The following is a 16,655-nucleotide window of genomic DNA, read 5'->3' as shown; positions in this document are numbered from 1 at the left end:
AGGCTAAACACAGTGATTTTATCTCTAGAGCTCCAGTTTACACAAATAAGGATGCTTTGCTTATTCTTCTGAAAAATACCTGTATTTGAGAGAGAACTGATGCTGAATAAATAGGGCAAGTCCAAAGGCAGCTGTGATAGATGTCACTAACGGTAAGGTGGGAGAAGCACGGGCAGATGAAGTTGAGTGATAAAGAACACATTTAGTTAAGAACTTTTTCATTGTTTACCCTTAAAATTCACCAGAAATGTTTTCATATTTTGCTAAAAGCACTTTCGGTTTTTACATTATGGTACAAGGGGCAGCAAAGTTGTGAAGGGAAACAAAAAAGCATCTAAATGGAACGCTCTTGGAGACAGAGGTTGCTGTAACTAATATTTGAGGGTGAGGGAGTTCTAGAGGCTAAAAGAGCTTCTCGGTCACCTTGTGATGGGTCAGACGGTTGTGTTTCCCGCTGAGCTCGGCACAGTTACACCTCAGAGTCCGATCCCAGCTCTGAGGCCGGTCGCTCCCAACGAGGCAGTTGGGGCACGACGCCGCGTTGTCGCGAGGCTCGTGTCCGGGTGTGAGGCCCGGCACATGGCACATGGCAGCGGCACATGGCGCCCGGCCCCGCCCCGCCCGGCCCCGTCGCGGCCCCGCCCCGCGGCGTTGGTGGAGCCGGCTGCGCTGTGGGGCTGCCCCGCTCTACCCGGCAGGCTCCGCGCGGACACCCACCCACCCACCCACCCACCCCTCCCTCCCCGCGCGCCCTCCCTCCCTCCCTCCTTTCCCCGGCGGCGGCTGTGGTGTTGCGCCGCTGTTCGGCGATGTGAGGCTGCTTCGCCAGCGCGGCTGCTCCCATCCCCCCTCCGGCCCAGCACACAGGACCGGGGCTGCGCGCCGCGGCTCCTCCGGACTCGGAGCACGGTAAGCCGGGCCGCCCGCCGCTCTCCGCCCTCCCGGCCCGTCGCCTTCGGGCCGCGGGGAGCCTCGGCGCGTCGGCGGGCGGGCAGGCCGCGGGGGGATTGTCGCCTGTGAGACCGACGCCATCTTAAGTCGGAGCGCGGCCTTGCGGCCTCCGGAGCGGGGCCCGGGATGCGAGGGCTTCCTCGGGAGGCTCCGCTGGAAACGGAGCCTCTTTCCACAGGGGCCGTGTCCGCGAGGATCTCCCGGGCCGGGCTGCTCCGTCGTGCGGTTCCGCGGCTGCCGGCGCTGAGCGTCGGGCCCGGGCCAGGCCTTGTCCCGCCCGCTGTGGTGCGCAGGCCTCGCCCGCAGCCTGACCCACGGCCCTGGGCCGAGCTCGCCGTGGCGCTGCCGGCGGACGCGCAGCGCTCAGCCCGGGCCTGGAGCCACGCGGAGCGGCTCCGGGCCGCCATCGGGACCCGGCTCCATCCCTCCGCCTCGCACCCGTCGTGGCGCGGGGTGTGAACTCCTGACTTGTTTGCGGAGGCATTGCCCTTCCCTAGGCGGAGCTTACAGCATCGCAGGGCAGGGAACGGAGTGCTGCTTGCGTTTGTTTGGTTCTTTTTTTTTTTTTTTTTTTCTTCTTTCTTCCTGAGGGACGTTAGTGTATGCTCTTAACTTCATAGAACTTTTGTTTTTGTTTCATTGGTGTTTCTTTGCCACAGAAGCAAGTGTAGCACCCAACAAAAATACAGTTACTTTCATTCCTCAGGAAGCTGCAGATCTCATGTTCCTCTGCATCTAACATGGCGCCAAGCTTGTGTGAACTTGTGAGAGAGTTCACCTGGGAAATTACGTGTAGGTGCCCATAATGTCAGCCAGTGTTGTAAATAGAAGTGCGGTCCCTTTGGTAAGAAGTGCAGCTGTTAAACCAGAGAGTAATAAAATAAAGGTTGAATAATTCATTGATAAGCAGTGTGGAGAGATGACAAACAAGGCTGGCCTGGAAGCTTTTTGACTAATTCAGACACTCGCTCTTCAAGCACACCATCACTTCCATGCTGGTCATTCAGTTTCAGGTACTCTTAAAGTAATCTGAAGAAATATTGAGTGTTGGAACCTTGGTTGTTGACCAGAAGAGTGGAACAAGCATCTGAAGAAACACAGGCTTCCAGTAACTTTACATCTTATTGCAACTTTATTTGCCATGATCTTGTATAGTACTAATTTCTGTACATCTCTAACACCTGCTTCAACAGTTTACTTTCTGGTTTTGCCTGTGGTCTTATTTTTTTTCAGGATGTTAATTATGTATGTAAGCCTAACAAATTTCAATGACTTGCCTTAGTTTTTTTTTATGGCCAGAGGCAAACAAGCATCAGCTGTGCAATGGTGAAAACAGGAAGCCTTTTTTTGTTGTTTTTACTATTGTTGCCTTTTTAAGTGATGTCCTTATACATTCTAATGTTAATTTAAAGTGCTTTGAAGAACTTGTTCCCAACTTTTGACGCTTTCTAGGTTAGAATGGAGGCTTAGGTATTTGAATTACATGTATAGGGTGTCATTGAAGTTATGGATCTCTCTGATTCATCGACTGCTTTTGGGAGATGTGTGTACAAATGCTTGTGTTTGTACATAGTAAAAACAAACCGGAAAAAACAATGCAGTGGAGACTAAGTCCATTGGCAGATATTGGTGGAGATGGCAGGAGGAGTCACTGCTGGCTTTGAGAGCAACAACTAGCAGAGTTCTTGACAGTTATGTTCTGTGTTTAGAGTTAAAGCTGAAAACTTTGGGGTGAACTGTACGCCAAAAACTGATGTAAATGTTTCTGTTGGCAGTGAAGACTATTTGAGCAGTTCCTTCACACCTCTTGTAGCCTAACCCGTTCCCCCTTACTGCATTGTGATTCCTTTGGCCACTGATTTTTCGTCCTTTCAGTCACCCCAGGCTATTTTTAATGTGCACAGGTTTGTGTCAGTACCATGAAAAGCTGTGCTAACACAGCTGAAGGAGCAGCACAGGAGCAAGGTAGGAGCTTGTTTGGCTGACTGCATTGCCAAGGAAAATGTCAGAGAAAGCATAGCTTCCGTTCATGGCATTGGAATGGATGATTTGGAAAGATCTGAAATAATTTGACATTTGCTTTTTAAAAGCGTTGCTTCTTTTTGAGTTGCCTTTTGAGAATTCTTTGAGGTGTATTGATTCATGGAATGGAATGGAATGGCTCGTAAGGGGTGACACCAGTTGATACAACCTTCTAAAAGTCCTGGTTTGTGTTATCAAATTTACATTTAAAAAAAAAAAAAGTTCACTTACAATATAGTGCAACTGAGGTTGTCACATGCTGACGTAGTTGTTTTTCTCACAGAATCACAGAATGACCCGAGTTGGAAGGGACCTCAAGGATCATGTAGTTCCAACCCCCTGCCTGGCAGGGCCACCAAACATACACCTTTACTAGATCAGGTTGCCCAGAGCCCCGTCCAACCTGGCCTTGAACATCTCCAAGGACGGGGCATCCGCAACCTCCCTGGGCAGCCTGTTCCAGGGCTTAACCACTCTCCTAGTGAAGAACTTCCCCCTAACATCCAACCTAAATCTTCCCTCTTTTAACTTAAAACCATTTCCCCTAGTCCTGCTATTATCAGCCCTTTCGAAGAGTTTGCTCCCCTTGTTTTTGTACCTGTTCTGTTTTTGTATAAACTATTGGTGCTCTCACAGTCTCTTGAGTATGTTTTATAACTGATTACATTTTTCCTAAGGTCAAATAAAATTATTTTTTTTTAATAAAAATACCCCTCCCTTTCATATATATGTGCTCAGTTACATGAGCAGTAGCTCTTAAAATGGTCTGATTTTTGCCTTGAAGTCTGACAAATGTCATCTCTCAGGAAGTAAAACAAAGACATCTATAGAGGAAGAGTTGGCTTTGCTTCTCTTTTAAAACCTGGCACATGGCCTCTCTTGTTTCTGTAATGTGGAAATTGGCTTCGCACACTTTTTCTTTTCTCTTGACAAGAACCTGGACTCATCTCTTGTTTTCTTAGCACCTTGTTTAACTTCAGCACCTTAATCTGTTGAAGGAAGGAAGAGTATAGCTCTCCAGTGTTAGATTATCCCTAAAATGTGACGTGCAACATTAGCAGGCCTGTTCTTCGCACTTCAGTGCAAATAGGGGAGGATTTTGACTGCTTCTCTGTGATAAGCTGTCACAGACTTACTGTCGGTCCATCACCCAGTCTTGCAGCACATTCCTCCTGTCCTGAAGTTGTCTTGTCATATTAGATATTTTCTTACTGAAGGTGTGCAGAATACTTTGGATTCAAATGTTGAGAGGTCATGAGGAGGTATTCTTAACTTTGTATACTTGTATTTACATATTGTCCTCTTGCTGGGCACCACTGGAAAGAGCTTGCTACTCCTGTCCAGTAGATATTCATAAGCATTGATAAGATTCCCTCTCAGTCTTCTCCAGCATGAGGAGTTATAGGTCTCAGCCTTTTCTTGTATGGGAGGTGCTCCAAGGCCCCTGTCATCTGTGTGACTCAGCACTCCAGATGTGGCTTTCAGAATTATCAGAAATGAACTGTTGATCTTTGGAGGTCAGATTGGGTTGAATCTGTGTGGAATGTGGTGGGGAGGAGGCTATTCCGTGGGGATTGTTGGCAAGTACAGTAGTTTTTGTTACTGAATGGCTGTCTCACTAAGTACCGAATGTTTTATTGAATATTGTTTTTAAATTGTTTACTTTATAGTTTCAAGATGGCAGAATTGTTCATGGAATGTGAGGAAGAGGAGCTAGAACCATGGCAAAAGAGAGTGAAAGAAGTGGAGGAGGATGATGATGATGATGAGCCAATCTTCGTTGGGGAGATCTCAAGCTCCAAGCCAGCTAGTACATGTAAGACAACATTTTCCGTAACTTGACAGATCCTTTATAGTGTGAAACTTCAAACTTGATTTGAAAATACGGAACTTGTAGTGTTAAGATTTAAGTTCTTCGTCTTAGAGCTGTTTTTAGTTTGTTCTTCTACACCAAAAGTTGGAAATTTTAGTGAATTCTGCCCTAAAATATGGGCTATGTGCAGCTGTCTGTGCTAATAAGCTTCAATCTTTCAAGTAGAAGCAAAGACATTTGAGGATTTTAGCACTGATAGTATGGTTATAGGTCTAGTATAGGTTATGCTGAAAGCATGCAATTGCTCTTATAGAGTTGATATTTACGTAGATACTTTGCCTCTCCCCACACAGGTAAATGCGTGAATTCTAGTCTTTGTGTGGCAGTTCCTCTTATTTTTTCTGCTGCTCATTTTGTGTGTTTAAAGTCAGTCTGAATGTTTGGACGTTATTCTGGTAACTGTGTATTAAGAAAGGCATGATCAGGAAAAGTATATAATGTGAAAATAGTACAAGCCTCTCTGCTAAGGTAGAGGTTTCTTCTAATAAACTCATTCACTCCCTATAAAATAAGAGATTTTTTTCATCAAGTTCTGTAGTTTTCTCCGTCTGCAGGTAGTACAGGGAATGAGTGTAGGTGGTTGTGGTGACGGCAGATGTGTAAGGATTCAGTGTTTGTCCTGTGCTTGGTCTTTGGCAGGTAAGTGAAGGAGAATCCCTATTTTTGCTACTTCAATTGATTTTAGGAATGACAGATTTTGATCCTGTGTGAGAATTGTAGTCAGCTGTTAAGAAGTTCTTTCTAAGCATTCTCTGATTATCAAATACACAAGACTGTGTGGTTTCATGCTGTCTGGTTTTGCCTCATCTCTGCTCTGCTTTCATCTGAGATTGTCATAGGCATTTTCTGAAAGTATAAAGTTTATGGTGAAGAATCTCAAGGCAAGATTTTAAACTAGGCTTGTCCCTCACTTTGTTGTGTGGGCTCTGGAGCTATTACTAGCTGTTATGTCATTTTAGATCATAGTTCTTTCATCTTGCATCTGAGCTCAGTTTTACTTTGTCTCTTACTCACTGGAAGTTATTTTTAATACTTTTTGCACTAGCTTAAAGATTTTGAAATTGGTGTTTTAAGTATAAAAGAAGTTGATGTTAGAGCTCACCTAAAATAGCTATTAAGGGTTCATGTTTTTGAATGCTTGAGAAATAGTCTAGATCTTCATGAAAATTTGAAGAATATTTGAAATTTAGTCTAAGAACCTTCTGCAGTTATAAGCTTCCAGAAGGACAAAAAAAATACCCGTTACTGTTATGAGGTCTAGGATCTCCGGATTACTGTTTGTTGTTAGCAGTAGATCATGGAACTGGACCATTATTAATGTGCTAGACATACATTAGAGCAACAAATATGCCAAGTTTCATTGCATCATCCTAGTCTAATTAGTTTCTTTAAGTCATGAAGGATAGAAATGTGTTGCAGATGAGAACTACACTTTTCATACAATTCAATAACTTCAAGAACTTTGGTAAAAGATAGGCTTGCAATGCATCTTGCTCTAGAGCTGTCCGTACTCAGTTCTGACACAAGTAAAATCACTTATGGTATAATTTCTTACTTTCTCTTTTCCTTCCCTTTCCCAATTTTTTTTTTTTTTCTTTGTAATCTCCTACTTCACTATCAAAAACAGCTATGGAAGAATGACCTCAGTTCTTCTTTGGCTTGTAAGTAGTACTACCTGGCAGTAGTCAGGCTTCAGTTTGCAGAATTGTTGTTGGTATTAGGTAAGCCACAGCAAACTCAGCTTTCCTTACCACTGCTGTTTAATTTTTACACAAGAAAACTCCTGTCTGATCAGGTGGCAGATGGAGACTTGCATGTTATTCCTAATTTTTTGGAATGGTATGTTTTCTGCAATAAATGGCCATCTTTTTAACCTTCTACTGACAGTGCAGTTTTTAACTGTTGCACAGACTAATGTGGAAAATTGAAAGGAAATAGTTAAGGACTCCAGCTTTGACATGTTGGCACAATGTATGTATGGTCAAATGTCCTTTCTCTCTTTTTTGAGAGGGTTAGTTGAGTGAGAGAAAAAGTAATTCACACTTTATTTCTTTTAATGTTTCTTACAGCTGTTCATTATTATTATTATTTTGCAGCAACCGTGTGTTTTTTGTTGCTTACTTTTTCATGGTCATATGGAGGTGTCATTTGTTGCTACTTTAAAATGTTCTTCTGTTACTTTTTGATACTGTTTTATCTGAGCAGGGAAGATAATACTTAGGTGGGTAGGAGCAAGTCAAGTCTCTGACAAGTCAGTTGTCACACAAATGTAGTTGTAAAATCAAAGCACTGGTTCTCTGAAGTGTTCTTTTTTTTAAAAAAAAACAGTAAATTCTATCTGTATATTTTTAGGATATGAATTTTCAGTGCAAAAGGCTGCCTGAAGCTGAAAATGTTTTGTGAACCATAACTTGTAGGATTTTGCAATAGCTGTCTTTTTATTATTATTATTCTGTTTTGTTGGTGTTTTTGTTGTTTTTGTTATTGTTTTGTGGGGATAAACAGATTTTTGTACTGCTTGACTTGAATTTAATTGTGTGGTATGAATTTGCTAGCACAAATTGAATCCCAAGGTTAGCTAATCCTTACTCATAGATGATGTTGTTTGAAGTAAGAATAGTGTAATTTTTGCAGGAGCAAATTTATCATATCTTAAAAATGCAAACCTGCTTGAATCTGTTGGTTGCAGCTGCTTTTTCATTAGTATTATCTATGTAGGGGTAACAGGTTGAGAGCTGTGATCTGAGCTCTGCTGCCATTAGATTTATTTATCAGTCTGAGTACTTTATAAACTTATCTGTGAAAACAGCCTTAAGGTGATTTATAGATGCTCTAAGATCTCTTGCTTGCAATTCTGCTGTAATTTGACCCTGGTTTGTAAGGGTACTTTCGATCCTGTTGATTTGGAGCTTTAATATATGTGTGTTTTCACGTGTCTGAGCAAGAAATTTGGCAGCGATATGAAATGAATTGAGAATCTGGTGGTAGAAGAATATTTTGATTTGGTGAATATTATTTTAACATTCTAGAATTAACATAAATTTCTATGTGAGGATGGAGATAGCTGAGGAATATTGGTTAGGGAGTAAGCATCAAATCTAAGAATTTTAACTTAAACTGGAATTCTAGTAATAGACTGCTATCTAGGATATGTTGGAAAATCAGTCCACGTACAATACAAGTCCAGTATGACTCATTTGCCTTCTCTCTTTGATTTCTCCTGGTGATGGAAACTGGAGCTTGGAAGTTTTTTAGAGAAAACGGTTCCTTTTCTCTGAAGCAGTTGTACCATTTGGGAACTTCTTACTATGCATGCTACAAAGAGAAGTGAATAAATGCATTTCTTAGAATCAGATGAGCTAAACATTAATGAAGTGTTCATAATTTGCTCTCTGTCTTACTTGTTTGTTCATCTATTTCCAAGAAAATAGAATTGAGATTCTTAGGTAAACTAGCAAGCTTAAGAGAAGCAGAGTAGAACATATCTTCATTTGTACAAATGATGCTTTGTTTTGCCAGGTTTTTATTCTAGAATTAGTATCATAACTCATAAGTCAAATCCTAATTGGCTTTATTTGTGGTTATGAATGCTGCTTTTAATTTGCAAAGAGAAAAATCTCTTAATTTAACTGCAATTAAATTTAAATGTAACTTTTGACAGATATATTGAACAGAGTCACCTTCAGCTCATCACGCAGAAGGCAGATACAGAATGGTGCACCCAGTAGAGGTATTATATTGTCCTAACGTGGTAACTGAAAAAATGAACGCACACAAAATCACAACACTTAATGTGTAATATCTGACCACAAAAATGATATAATGTTAACTTTGGAATCCTTTGCAACAGGTACTGTTACTTCATTCAAGTCTGACAGTCACCATTATGCAACACCTGCCTCCAGTCCCAGTGCCATGCCTGTTTCCTCAGTGTTTCAGTCTGTGTCCAGATCTACAGCCAGCTCTGTAGCAGTTCAGCCATTGTCTAGACCAGTGAATGTTTCAGGAGCTTCACAGACACTACAGAGACCAGTTGCTGGATGTTTATCAACACAGCAGATGACCCGGTCAAGTTCTGGACTATCACAGCCTGTTAGCAGAACAGTCACAACACAGCCAGTATCAAGAAGTATCTCAGTTCCTCTAGTGGCTCAACCTGCATCCAGGCCATTGACTACTGTAACAACACAGCCTGTCATACTCAATCAGGTAAGTTTTTATTCCCTTAAACTGTAAAATACTCAGATGTGGTAGTGAATAAATTGAGGAAATAATTTGAAGACCATGATTAGTCTTATAGACTAGCATTACATAAAATGTAAAGACTGTAGAACCATAATCTTGCACTAGTTAATGAAAATATAGATTGAAAATATTGACTTTATAAACTCCTACTGAGTGTAAAATGTGCCGTGTGGCTTAAGAATGATAGCTTTAGCTAGTAGCAGCAGTGTTACATTACATGAAAATCTTAGCATTAAATGTATTAAATGAATTCAATGGACAAAGGGAAGGCAACTGATGTAATCTACCTGGGCTTCTGAAAGAACTTTGACATGGTCCCCCACCACATCCTTACCTCTGAACTGAAGGGTGGACTATTCATTGTGTAAGGAATCACTTAGGAAGTTGCAGCCAGAGGTTTGTGGTCAATGGCTTTGTGTCCAGGTGGAGGCTGATGGAGGTTCATCTTGGGACCTGTACTCTTTAACATCTTTATCAATGACATAGGTGATGGAATTGAGTTGCACCCTCAGCAAGTTTGCTGATGACACCAAGCTGAACAGTGCAGTTGATATGGCAGAAGGAAGGAATGCTATTCAGCATTATCTTGATAATTTCTAAAGGGCCCTTGTAATCCTAACAAGATTCAACAAAGTGTAGTGTGAGGTCTTGTGCTTGAGTCAAGATAATCCCAGATATGTATACAAAGTGGGAGAATTCTTTGAGAGTAACTCTGCTGAAGGAGGACTTGGGGTCCTGGTTGATGGGAGAAGCAGCGTGAGCCAACAGTGTGCTCTTGCAGCCTGGAAGGCCAATAGTATCCTAGGTTCTATCACAAGAGGGGTGGCCAACAGGGTTAAGGAGGTGATTGTTCCCCTCTGCTCTAATGAGGCCCCAGTCTGGAGTACTGCATTCAGGTCTGGGGCCCCCAGCACAAGGAAATATTGAGGTTTTGGAGAGAGTCCTGAGGGAGGGCCACATCGGTGATCCAGGGGCTGGAGCACCTTTACTATGAAGATAGGCTGAAGAAACAGGGCTCATTAAGCCTGGAAAAGAGTGTTGCAGGGAGACCTCACTGAAGCATTCCAATTTTTAAAGGGTGTTTCTAAACATGAGGAAAATAAACTCTTTATGTGGGTAGATAGTGATAGGGCAAGAGGGAACAGTTTTAAACTGAAGGAAGAGAGGTTTAGTTTAGATGTCAGGGGAATGTTTTTGTTTTTGTTTTTTTACTGAGAGAGTGGTGAGATGCTCTTAACTGGTTTCTCAGAGAGGCTGTGGATGTCCCATGCTTGGAGGTGTTTAAGGCCAGGTGAATGGGACCCTGGGCAGTCTGATCTAGTACTTAATCTAGCAGCTGGTAACCCTGCCTGTGGCAGGGGATTTGGAACTTGATCTTTGAGGTCCCTTCCATCCCAAGTCATTCTATGATTGCATCAGTGTTGTTTAGGTTATGTGGAGAAATGACAGGAATTCTCATTCTCTACATTTTACAGAGACAGACTGTATATAAATGAATCTTTCACATTGATGAATTAATTTAATATTTCGGTGACCTCTTTTGGTACTTAAAAGTAGCTTTGCGTTTTTCTTACCTAATTTTTACAGTGCTTCTTTTGGGGTTTTAGTGCTTAAGAAAATGCTGTAGCTTCTTCAGTGTGGGGTTTATTTTGTTGCTGTGTGGTTCGTTTTTTTGCTTCTTGGTTTATTTGGCAGCTGTAGTGAAACAATAGAATGAGAATGAGGAAGCGAGCGATTAGAAGTTGCAGCGTTAATAGTTGAAATGCTGAATTCTTAAGACTTGTGCTAAATCATTGTGGAGGAGGGGAAGATTGTATTGTTTTCTTAACAATCCAAAACAATTGTTGCCTGGAGTCTCTTGCTGGTTCATTAGGGAAGTAGTCACGTTTTCCAGTTTTCAGTCTTAAGCAGCTGATTGGGAGTTTGCAAGAGATATTTTGGGTCATGTCTAGTAAAACATGGTAACTGAATCAGTATCTCAGTGTGTTTGAAAGCCTAAAATAATGTAATCAAATGTCCAGATATATCCGTGTTATACCTAGAAATGCCCCTTTAGTTCTCTTCTTGTTAATGTTTTCATTCATGCATTTTTCTGTTCCTTTCCAACTTGATTCTTCCTTTTTGCGTTCTTGTTACAGCCCCATTGTTAATTCACTTTCAGAATTTTTTTAAATTTAATTTGGCTTCAGTGGTATTGTCTACGCCAGTCTTAATGAATTCAGAGCTACTGCTTTTGTGTATGGTAGCATAAGCTTATTATCTTCTTAAAGATGCATTCATTAAGAGTGATGAAGGTTTTCTATAACTCAGCACTCAAAACTCTTTGCAGTAAGCTTCAGCCACATCTGTGCGCATCTTCCCATAAGTGACTAGGCACTTTCCTCAGTGTGAGCATGATTCAGGTTTCACTTCTCCCTAGTAAAATTTTGGGAGAGCAAAGGTCTGATACCGTGCATTATTCAAATTCATCTATGTGGACTGGGTATTAATTAGCATGTTACTAATTAGTGTGGTTTTGACAGTTAGGAAATTTAGCTGCGCACCTTGAGTTTGGTATTTTTGCTAGTCTTCTGGAAAACAGAGCGGTGGCATGTAGTTTTTCTTCTTAACTTGAGCCCTGACAACATCATTTATAAGAATGCCGGTTTTAGACTTTCTGCACATGAGAACACCTGTGCAGGTTGGATTTTTTCATTGATGTGGTAGAGCTGTTCTGTTATTCAGAACATTTTTGTTTTCCAAAGCATGAGAAGATGTTTTGGTTTTATATGTAAAACAATGGAGCCAATTGTGTGGAAAAAAAACCAAAACATTTTCAACAGACGGGTACTTCTGGAGAATACTGAGACTGGATTTCCAGGATGTCAGCTTTTACTTCCTTCCTGCCCAGATGAAGTCAGTATATACTAGGGAGATGTACACAAACTGTCAAAATAGCTGGTCATTTGAAGAAAGGGTAGCAGCACTTCAAACAAACAAAAGGCGGCCTACACAAGGTAGTAAGAAAGGCACATTTTACTGTTATGTGTTGTACTGGTCATATTTAAAGTGAAGGTGGTTCTGCAAAGTCTTCCACCCAGTCTAGGAGTTACCACAGGCTTACTAGCTGAAAAGAGGGATTTACAGGCTAAGCTGCTTTGCTTGTAATTTCTCTGGCTAGTATGAAGCCTGGTGTGTTATCACCTGTGTAGGTTTTGCTCATAAAAAATAAAGCAAAGACATTTAGTAATTGTTAAATGTTCTTAGCATTATTCTGATTTCCACAGCTGCACTTGAACGTTTGTTTAATTTGGTTACATTGGATTAGGATGATTGCCAGAGAAAAGAATGGCTCTTCATTATTGTTAAGGTCCTACAGTGTCTTCATTTAAGAGACACACAATAAAAAGGGGGATGGAGAGAAACACCTTTTGTTTTATTAAAATTTTTTCTGCTACTTAGGAGTTCTAGATTAGGGTATCATACCTGAATGTTATACATGTATCTGTGTACTCATAGAGACTTGTTTCCATCAAGCTTTGTGTGGTGGTAGTTAAAAATGTAGCAAGTTAAGTGTGAAAATATTCCTTTGCATGCTTGTTTACTTGAGTGGGAAGTGTTTTAAGGGACTTATCTTTACTGCTTAAGATGTTGTGGTCTTTATTTCATGAATACGTTGATGAAATGCACGTATAATAGAGTCATGGAATGGGTTAATTTGGAAGGGATGTGGAAGATCATGTATCTCTAGCCCCCTGCATGGGTGCTGGATAATCAGTTTTCATGTATGTGCATTGGGTGATCATTTTTTTTCCAAAGGAAGTGCAGCTAATCCTTCCTAGTTTAGTTTCAAGTACAGTTTGATGAAGTGCAACTAATTGTGTTATTTTAAAGTAGAAAGGTCAAGTGCCAACATACTGCCATTCATACACTGACGTTGAAATTGAATGCAACTCTATCATGAGGTTTTTCTTAATGCATTACAGCTACTACTGAAAGTATTTCATGGTCAGGCAGGTTGTTCAGTTTCAATAGTTTTCAGTGCTGTAACTGAGAAATGAAGACTATTTCGTTTTTTAAATTATGGGTCTTGCTAAAGGACAATCCTGTTGAACTGAAGGGTAGCTGTACTTGCAGACATTTAAAAGCGTCAAGATGCTGAGAAGCATGAACCTTCTTTTGCATTAGCTGTGCTTTGAAAAGCATGTTGGACTGTATTAATTCATAAAGCCCTTTTGAAATTATTCTATGTTAAAGACAATCAGTAGTGATATATTGAATTCAAGTGCCATTCACAGTCAGTCTGCTATGGGTATTATTGACTTTCATTAAAGCTTGGTCTTGTGCAAAATTTGACCAATATAATCTTTGAGAAACTTCTGTTCCTATCAAGTTTGTTCGCCTGAGTTCTGATTTCAGATCTTTAAAATACAAGTAGCTGTTAACAGGAGTAAAAGATAAATGTCTGAGTTTGTTTTGAAGTACTTACAAGTATTTACAAGTACTTTTAAGCAGTCGTACGTTTTCAAGAATAAACCCTTTGAAGCCTGAAATTAAAGAAATGTTAAACCTCAAATTTCTTTTCCTTCTTGAAAATATTTTACTAGGATTATATTATGGATTCTCCACCAGATGCACCAGATAATACATCTGGTATTCTGTTTGGTGTGAGACAGAACTCGGGAGTTCCACAGTACCAGACTGAGCCAACAGTGAGTGTAACAGGTGGGTATAACTGTAGTAGTTGATAGAAGAAAGAAACAACATAATGGCATTTAACTGTGGTGTGAATTTTTGTGTTGTAATTTTATATGAAGTTTTTAGGATATAGAACTCTACAACTTTTTATTCCCCTATATATGACTCGTGTTAGACTGAATTAGTCGCTGATGTATTCATGTAATGTTCATTTAGACTTAAAAAAAAAATAAAATACTGCCAGATCCACTGTAATCATCTTGACAGATAAGGGCTCATTTTCTTTATATCAAACAGTCTTTGGCTAAGATGAATAGGAATGGCTGTTAGCAAGAGAGGAGCTGTGGAACAGTGCCAGAAGAACTTCCTGAGTCTGCTGAGTGGATTCCCAGTGATGATTATCTTCGTTTCCTGACTGCTATGTATAGCGCTTTCAGTAAATGGGATCAAAAGGATTCTATGTAGAAAGGGGAAAGGGAAGAATATCATTTGGCGATGTTTATTTTTTTCTTCTCTCTAGCTAAGCTGTATTTCAGCAGGAACTATTTTACCTACTTAAAAACAAACCAAACCACTTTTTTATCATAGCAGGTGGAAGCACGTAGTATCCTCAGTCTTAAGCATGCGGCACCTTGAAATTTCCCCCTCCCCCCCTTTTTTTTGTTTTGATGAAGGATTGCACTTTTCTAATTGACCATAATCCCATCGTTTTCGTCTGTAAGTCATAGGTGAAAAAATTCTGGTTTGTCTATAACGTAATGGGCTATGTAAAATGAATGGCCTAATGGTCATAATAAAAGTAATGTAAACCAAGATTTAGGTTGCTAGTCTCTTCTGCTTGATATGATAATTTTTTGTGTCTCTAGTTTAGGTGTTCACTGCAGCTACTGATTAGTGAAGGCAGTATATTTCTTTGCACGTCTCCAACTAGTTTGTGATCTGATTCTCATCTTATTGAAACAAACAACTTTTTCTAAAGTAAGCCAGGGTTTTCTTTATTGCAGTTGGTTTGGTATTGAACTCTGGTTCTTCAAAGAACAGGTATTAGTATAGTTATCATTTTCTAATTTAAGGAACTTGCGTATTTAATAATTAATGTATATTAGGCTCTTATCCAGAAAAATGAAGCACTTAAAGGCATCAAGTATTGTAATTCATTGTGTCTTAAATACTCCGATACTCAGTCTATGTCACTAAGATACATACACAACTTAGAAATTGAAAGGTTTATAACTTTTAACAGTAATGTTATTTTCTTGGAAAAATACTGCTTGAGCCATGTCTACTGTGTGGACTGTGCAGTATTATTTTTCTGACAAGATGTGTAAGGCTGCTGTGTAATCATCTCTTAACCTGTATTTATATCCTTGCTATATAAGCTAAATGCATGTTTGGCTTTCTCTTACATTTTTTCATAGCCTTGCAGAGTACATCTGACGCTGACATTGAGATATTACTTGAAACTTTTTCTTTTAGTTTCATCTGTTTTAACTTGTTTTGTCTGCATGGAGTCCTCCAGGTCTGTGAATGACTTGTATATGCAAGACGACTTCATTTGAAAAAGTAGCTCTCACCAGAACTTTTTTGCATTTTGCAGAGAACTGGAAGATTGGGTTTACTCATTAACACTAAAGATAATGAGGCAGTTTTTGGTTTTATTTCTGTTTTAATTTGTGTGAAAGGTATTAACTTACTCTGATAAGAGCAGTATTCTTTACTTCCATCCATTTCTGGGAGTAGTTATTTGGAGGATTTGTTCTCCAAAAACACATTCATTCAAAAGGAGTGATGCATCTGAATAGGCCTTGGTTACAGCTACTGCCAGGGAGAAATAGGCTCATAATTGAGAACCAGGTGGTGTAATTACTTTCAAAACCAGTTCTCTTATCCCTGTATGATGATGACAAGGTCCTGGCATAAAAGTTGTTTTGTGTGCTTTAAGAATTTAAAGTTCTTAAAAACATCACAAAATCTATCTTGCTTTGGAGGTAAGTGGGAGGGACAAATTAATGCTTTGTCTCTATCATGTTCCTGTCACCTCCCATTCTTATATGATTACTAAGATTTTGTGAAAGTTTATGACAAACAGAACAAACTGAAGTTGATTTTGGGCAAAAGAATTTCAGTTGAAAGATGGTAGTAAAATGTTGTGTATGGTCGGTCCCGTCACATCAGCTGCACTTTCATTTCAAATAGCATGCTTTGCTAGAATAATAACTAACTGTTATTCTGATTGCAAATTCTGACTTCTCTGTGTTTTGCAGATACAAATACTGCATCAAGCAACATTAAGAATGGAGGGCCATTTCCACGAGCTTGTCCGAAGTGCAATATTCATTTCAATCTTATGGATCCTCTAAAAAATCATATGAAGGTAAAATAATTTGATGGTGATGAACATTATAAACTTAAGTGAGCTTCTGGTTATGAAAAATGTTTCAGTTTGAAGATAGTCTGGCTTCTGTCTCTGATTAGGTGGAGTTTAAGTATTGTGAAGTCAGAAAGATAAAGAATGGAGATGTAGAGCCTTAAGTCTTGTTATTTCGGGCATTATTTTTTCCAATGAGATGAGGCACATTTGCTGCCTCTGAATTCTCTCTCTGACAGCTGTGACTTTTTGAACTTTTGGCCAGATAACAAGTGAATTTGATGAAGGTAATTGCCTATAGTAGCAATGCAAGTTGGCCCACTAGTACTGCCAGTAGCAAGCCTGTTGACCCACATTTGTGGTATGTGACTGCTCAGGCAAAGATAAACTTTTAGCTTTTTTTCCTTTATATATCATGTGGTGACTTAAAAAGTTGTCTGAGGGGAAAAGGTTAATTTGTAATTCGTACTTAAAGTAATAAACAAAACTTTCATAAACTATGCATCTGTTACTCTTTAT

The 16,655-nt window shown here is 40.0% G+C and overlaps 1 protein-coding gene across 17 annotated transcripts in view; it reads left to right on the top strand.

The window, feature by feature from the left end:
• Nucleotides 1-785: 785 nt before the first annotated feature.
• ZNF280D (zinc finger protein 280D) overlaps nucleotides 786-16,655 on the top strand; it is a 43,128-nt gene continuing 27,258 nt past the window's right edge. For 10 of the 17 annotated variants that reach the window (XR_014934395.1, XM_085515572.1, XM_085515584.1 and 7 more), the window contains exons 1-6: nucleotides 786-909; nucleotides 4,644-4,789; nucleotides 8,508-8,576; nucleotides 8,697-9,055; nucleotides 13,678-13,795; nucleotides 16,033-16,142. Coding sequence is in view for 14 of the 17 variants with exons in the window: in XM_085515572.1 (XP_085371698.1) it covers nucleotides 4,651-4,789; nucleotides 8,508-8,576; nucleotides 8,697-9,055; nucleotides 13,678-13,795; nucleotides 16,033-16,142 (795 nt within the window). In the remaining 3 variants the exon portion in view is untranslated. Of the gene's footprint in view, nucleotides 910-4,643; nucleotides 4,790-5,400; nucleotides 5,486-8,507; nucleotides 8,577-8,696; nucleotides 9,056-13,677; nucleotides 13,796-16,032; nucleotides 16,143-16,655 lie in introns of all 17 variants that reach the window. The other 7 variants (XR_014934396.1, XR_014934397.1, XM_085515573.1 and 4 more) reach the window with 2 other exon arrangements.

The sequence above is a fragment of the Coturnix japonica genome, chromosome 14 (genome assembly GCF_054131305.1).
Source record: "Coturnix japonica strain WE chromosome 14, WE-NBRP24, whole genome shotgun sequence".
Taxonomy (NCBI): Eukaryota; Metazoa; Chordata; class Aves; order Galliformes; family Phasianidae; genus Coturnix; species Coturnix japonica.
Note: the sequence above shows the minus strand (reverse complement) of the source record. Positions and strands in the feature narration are given on the sequence as shown.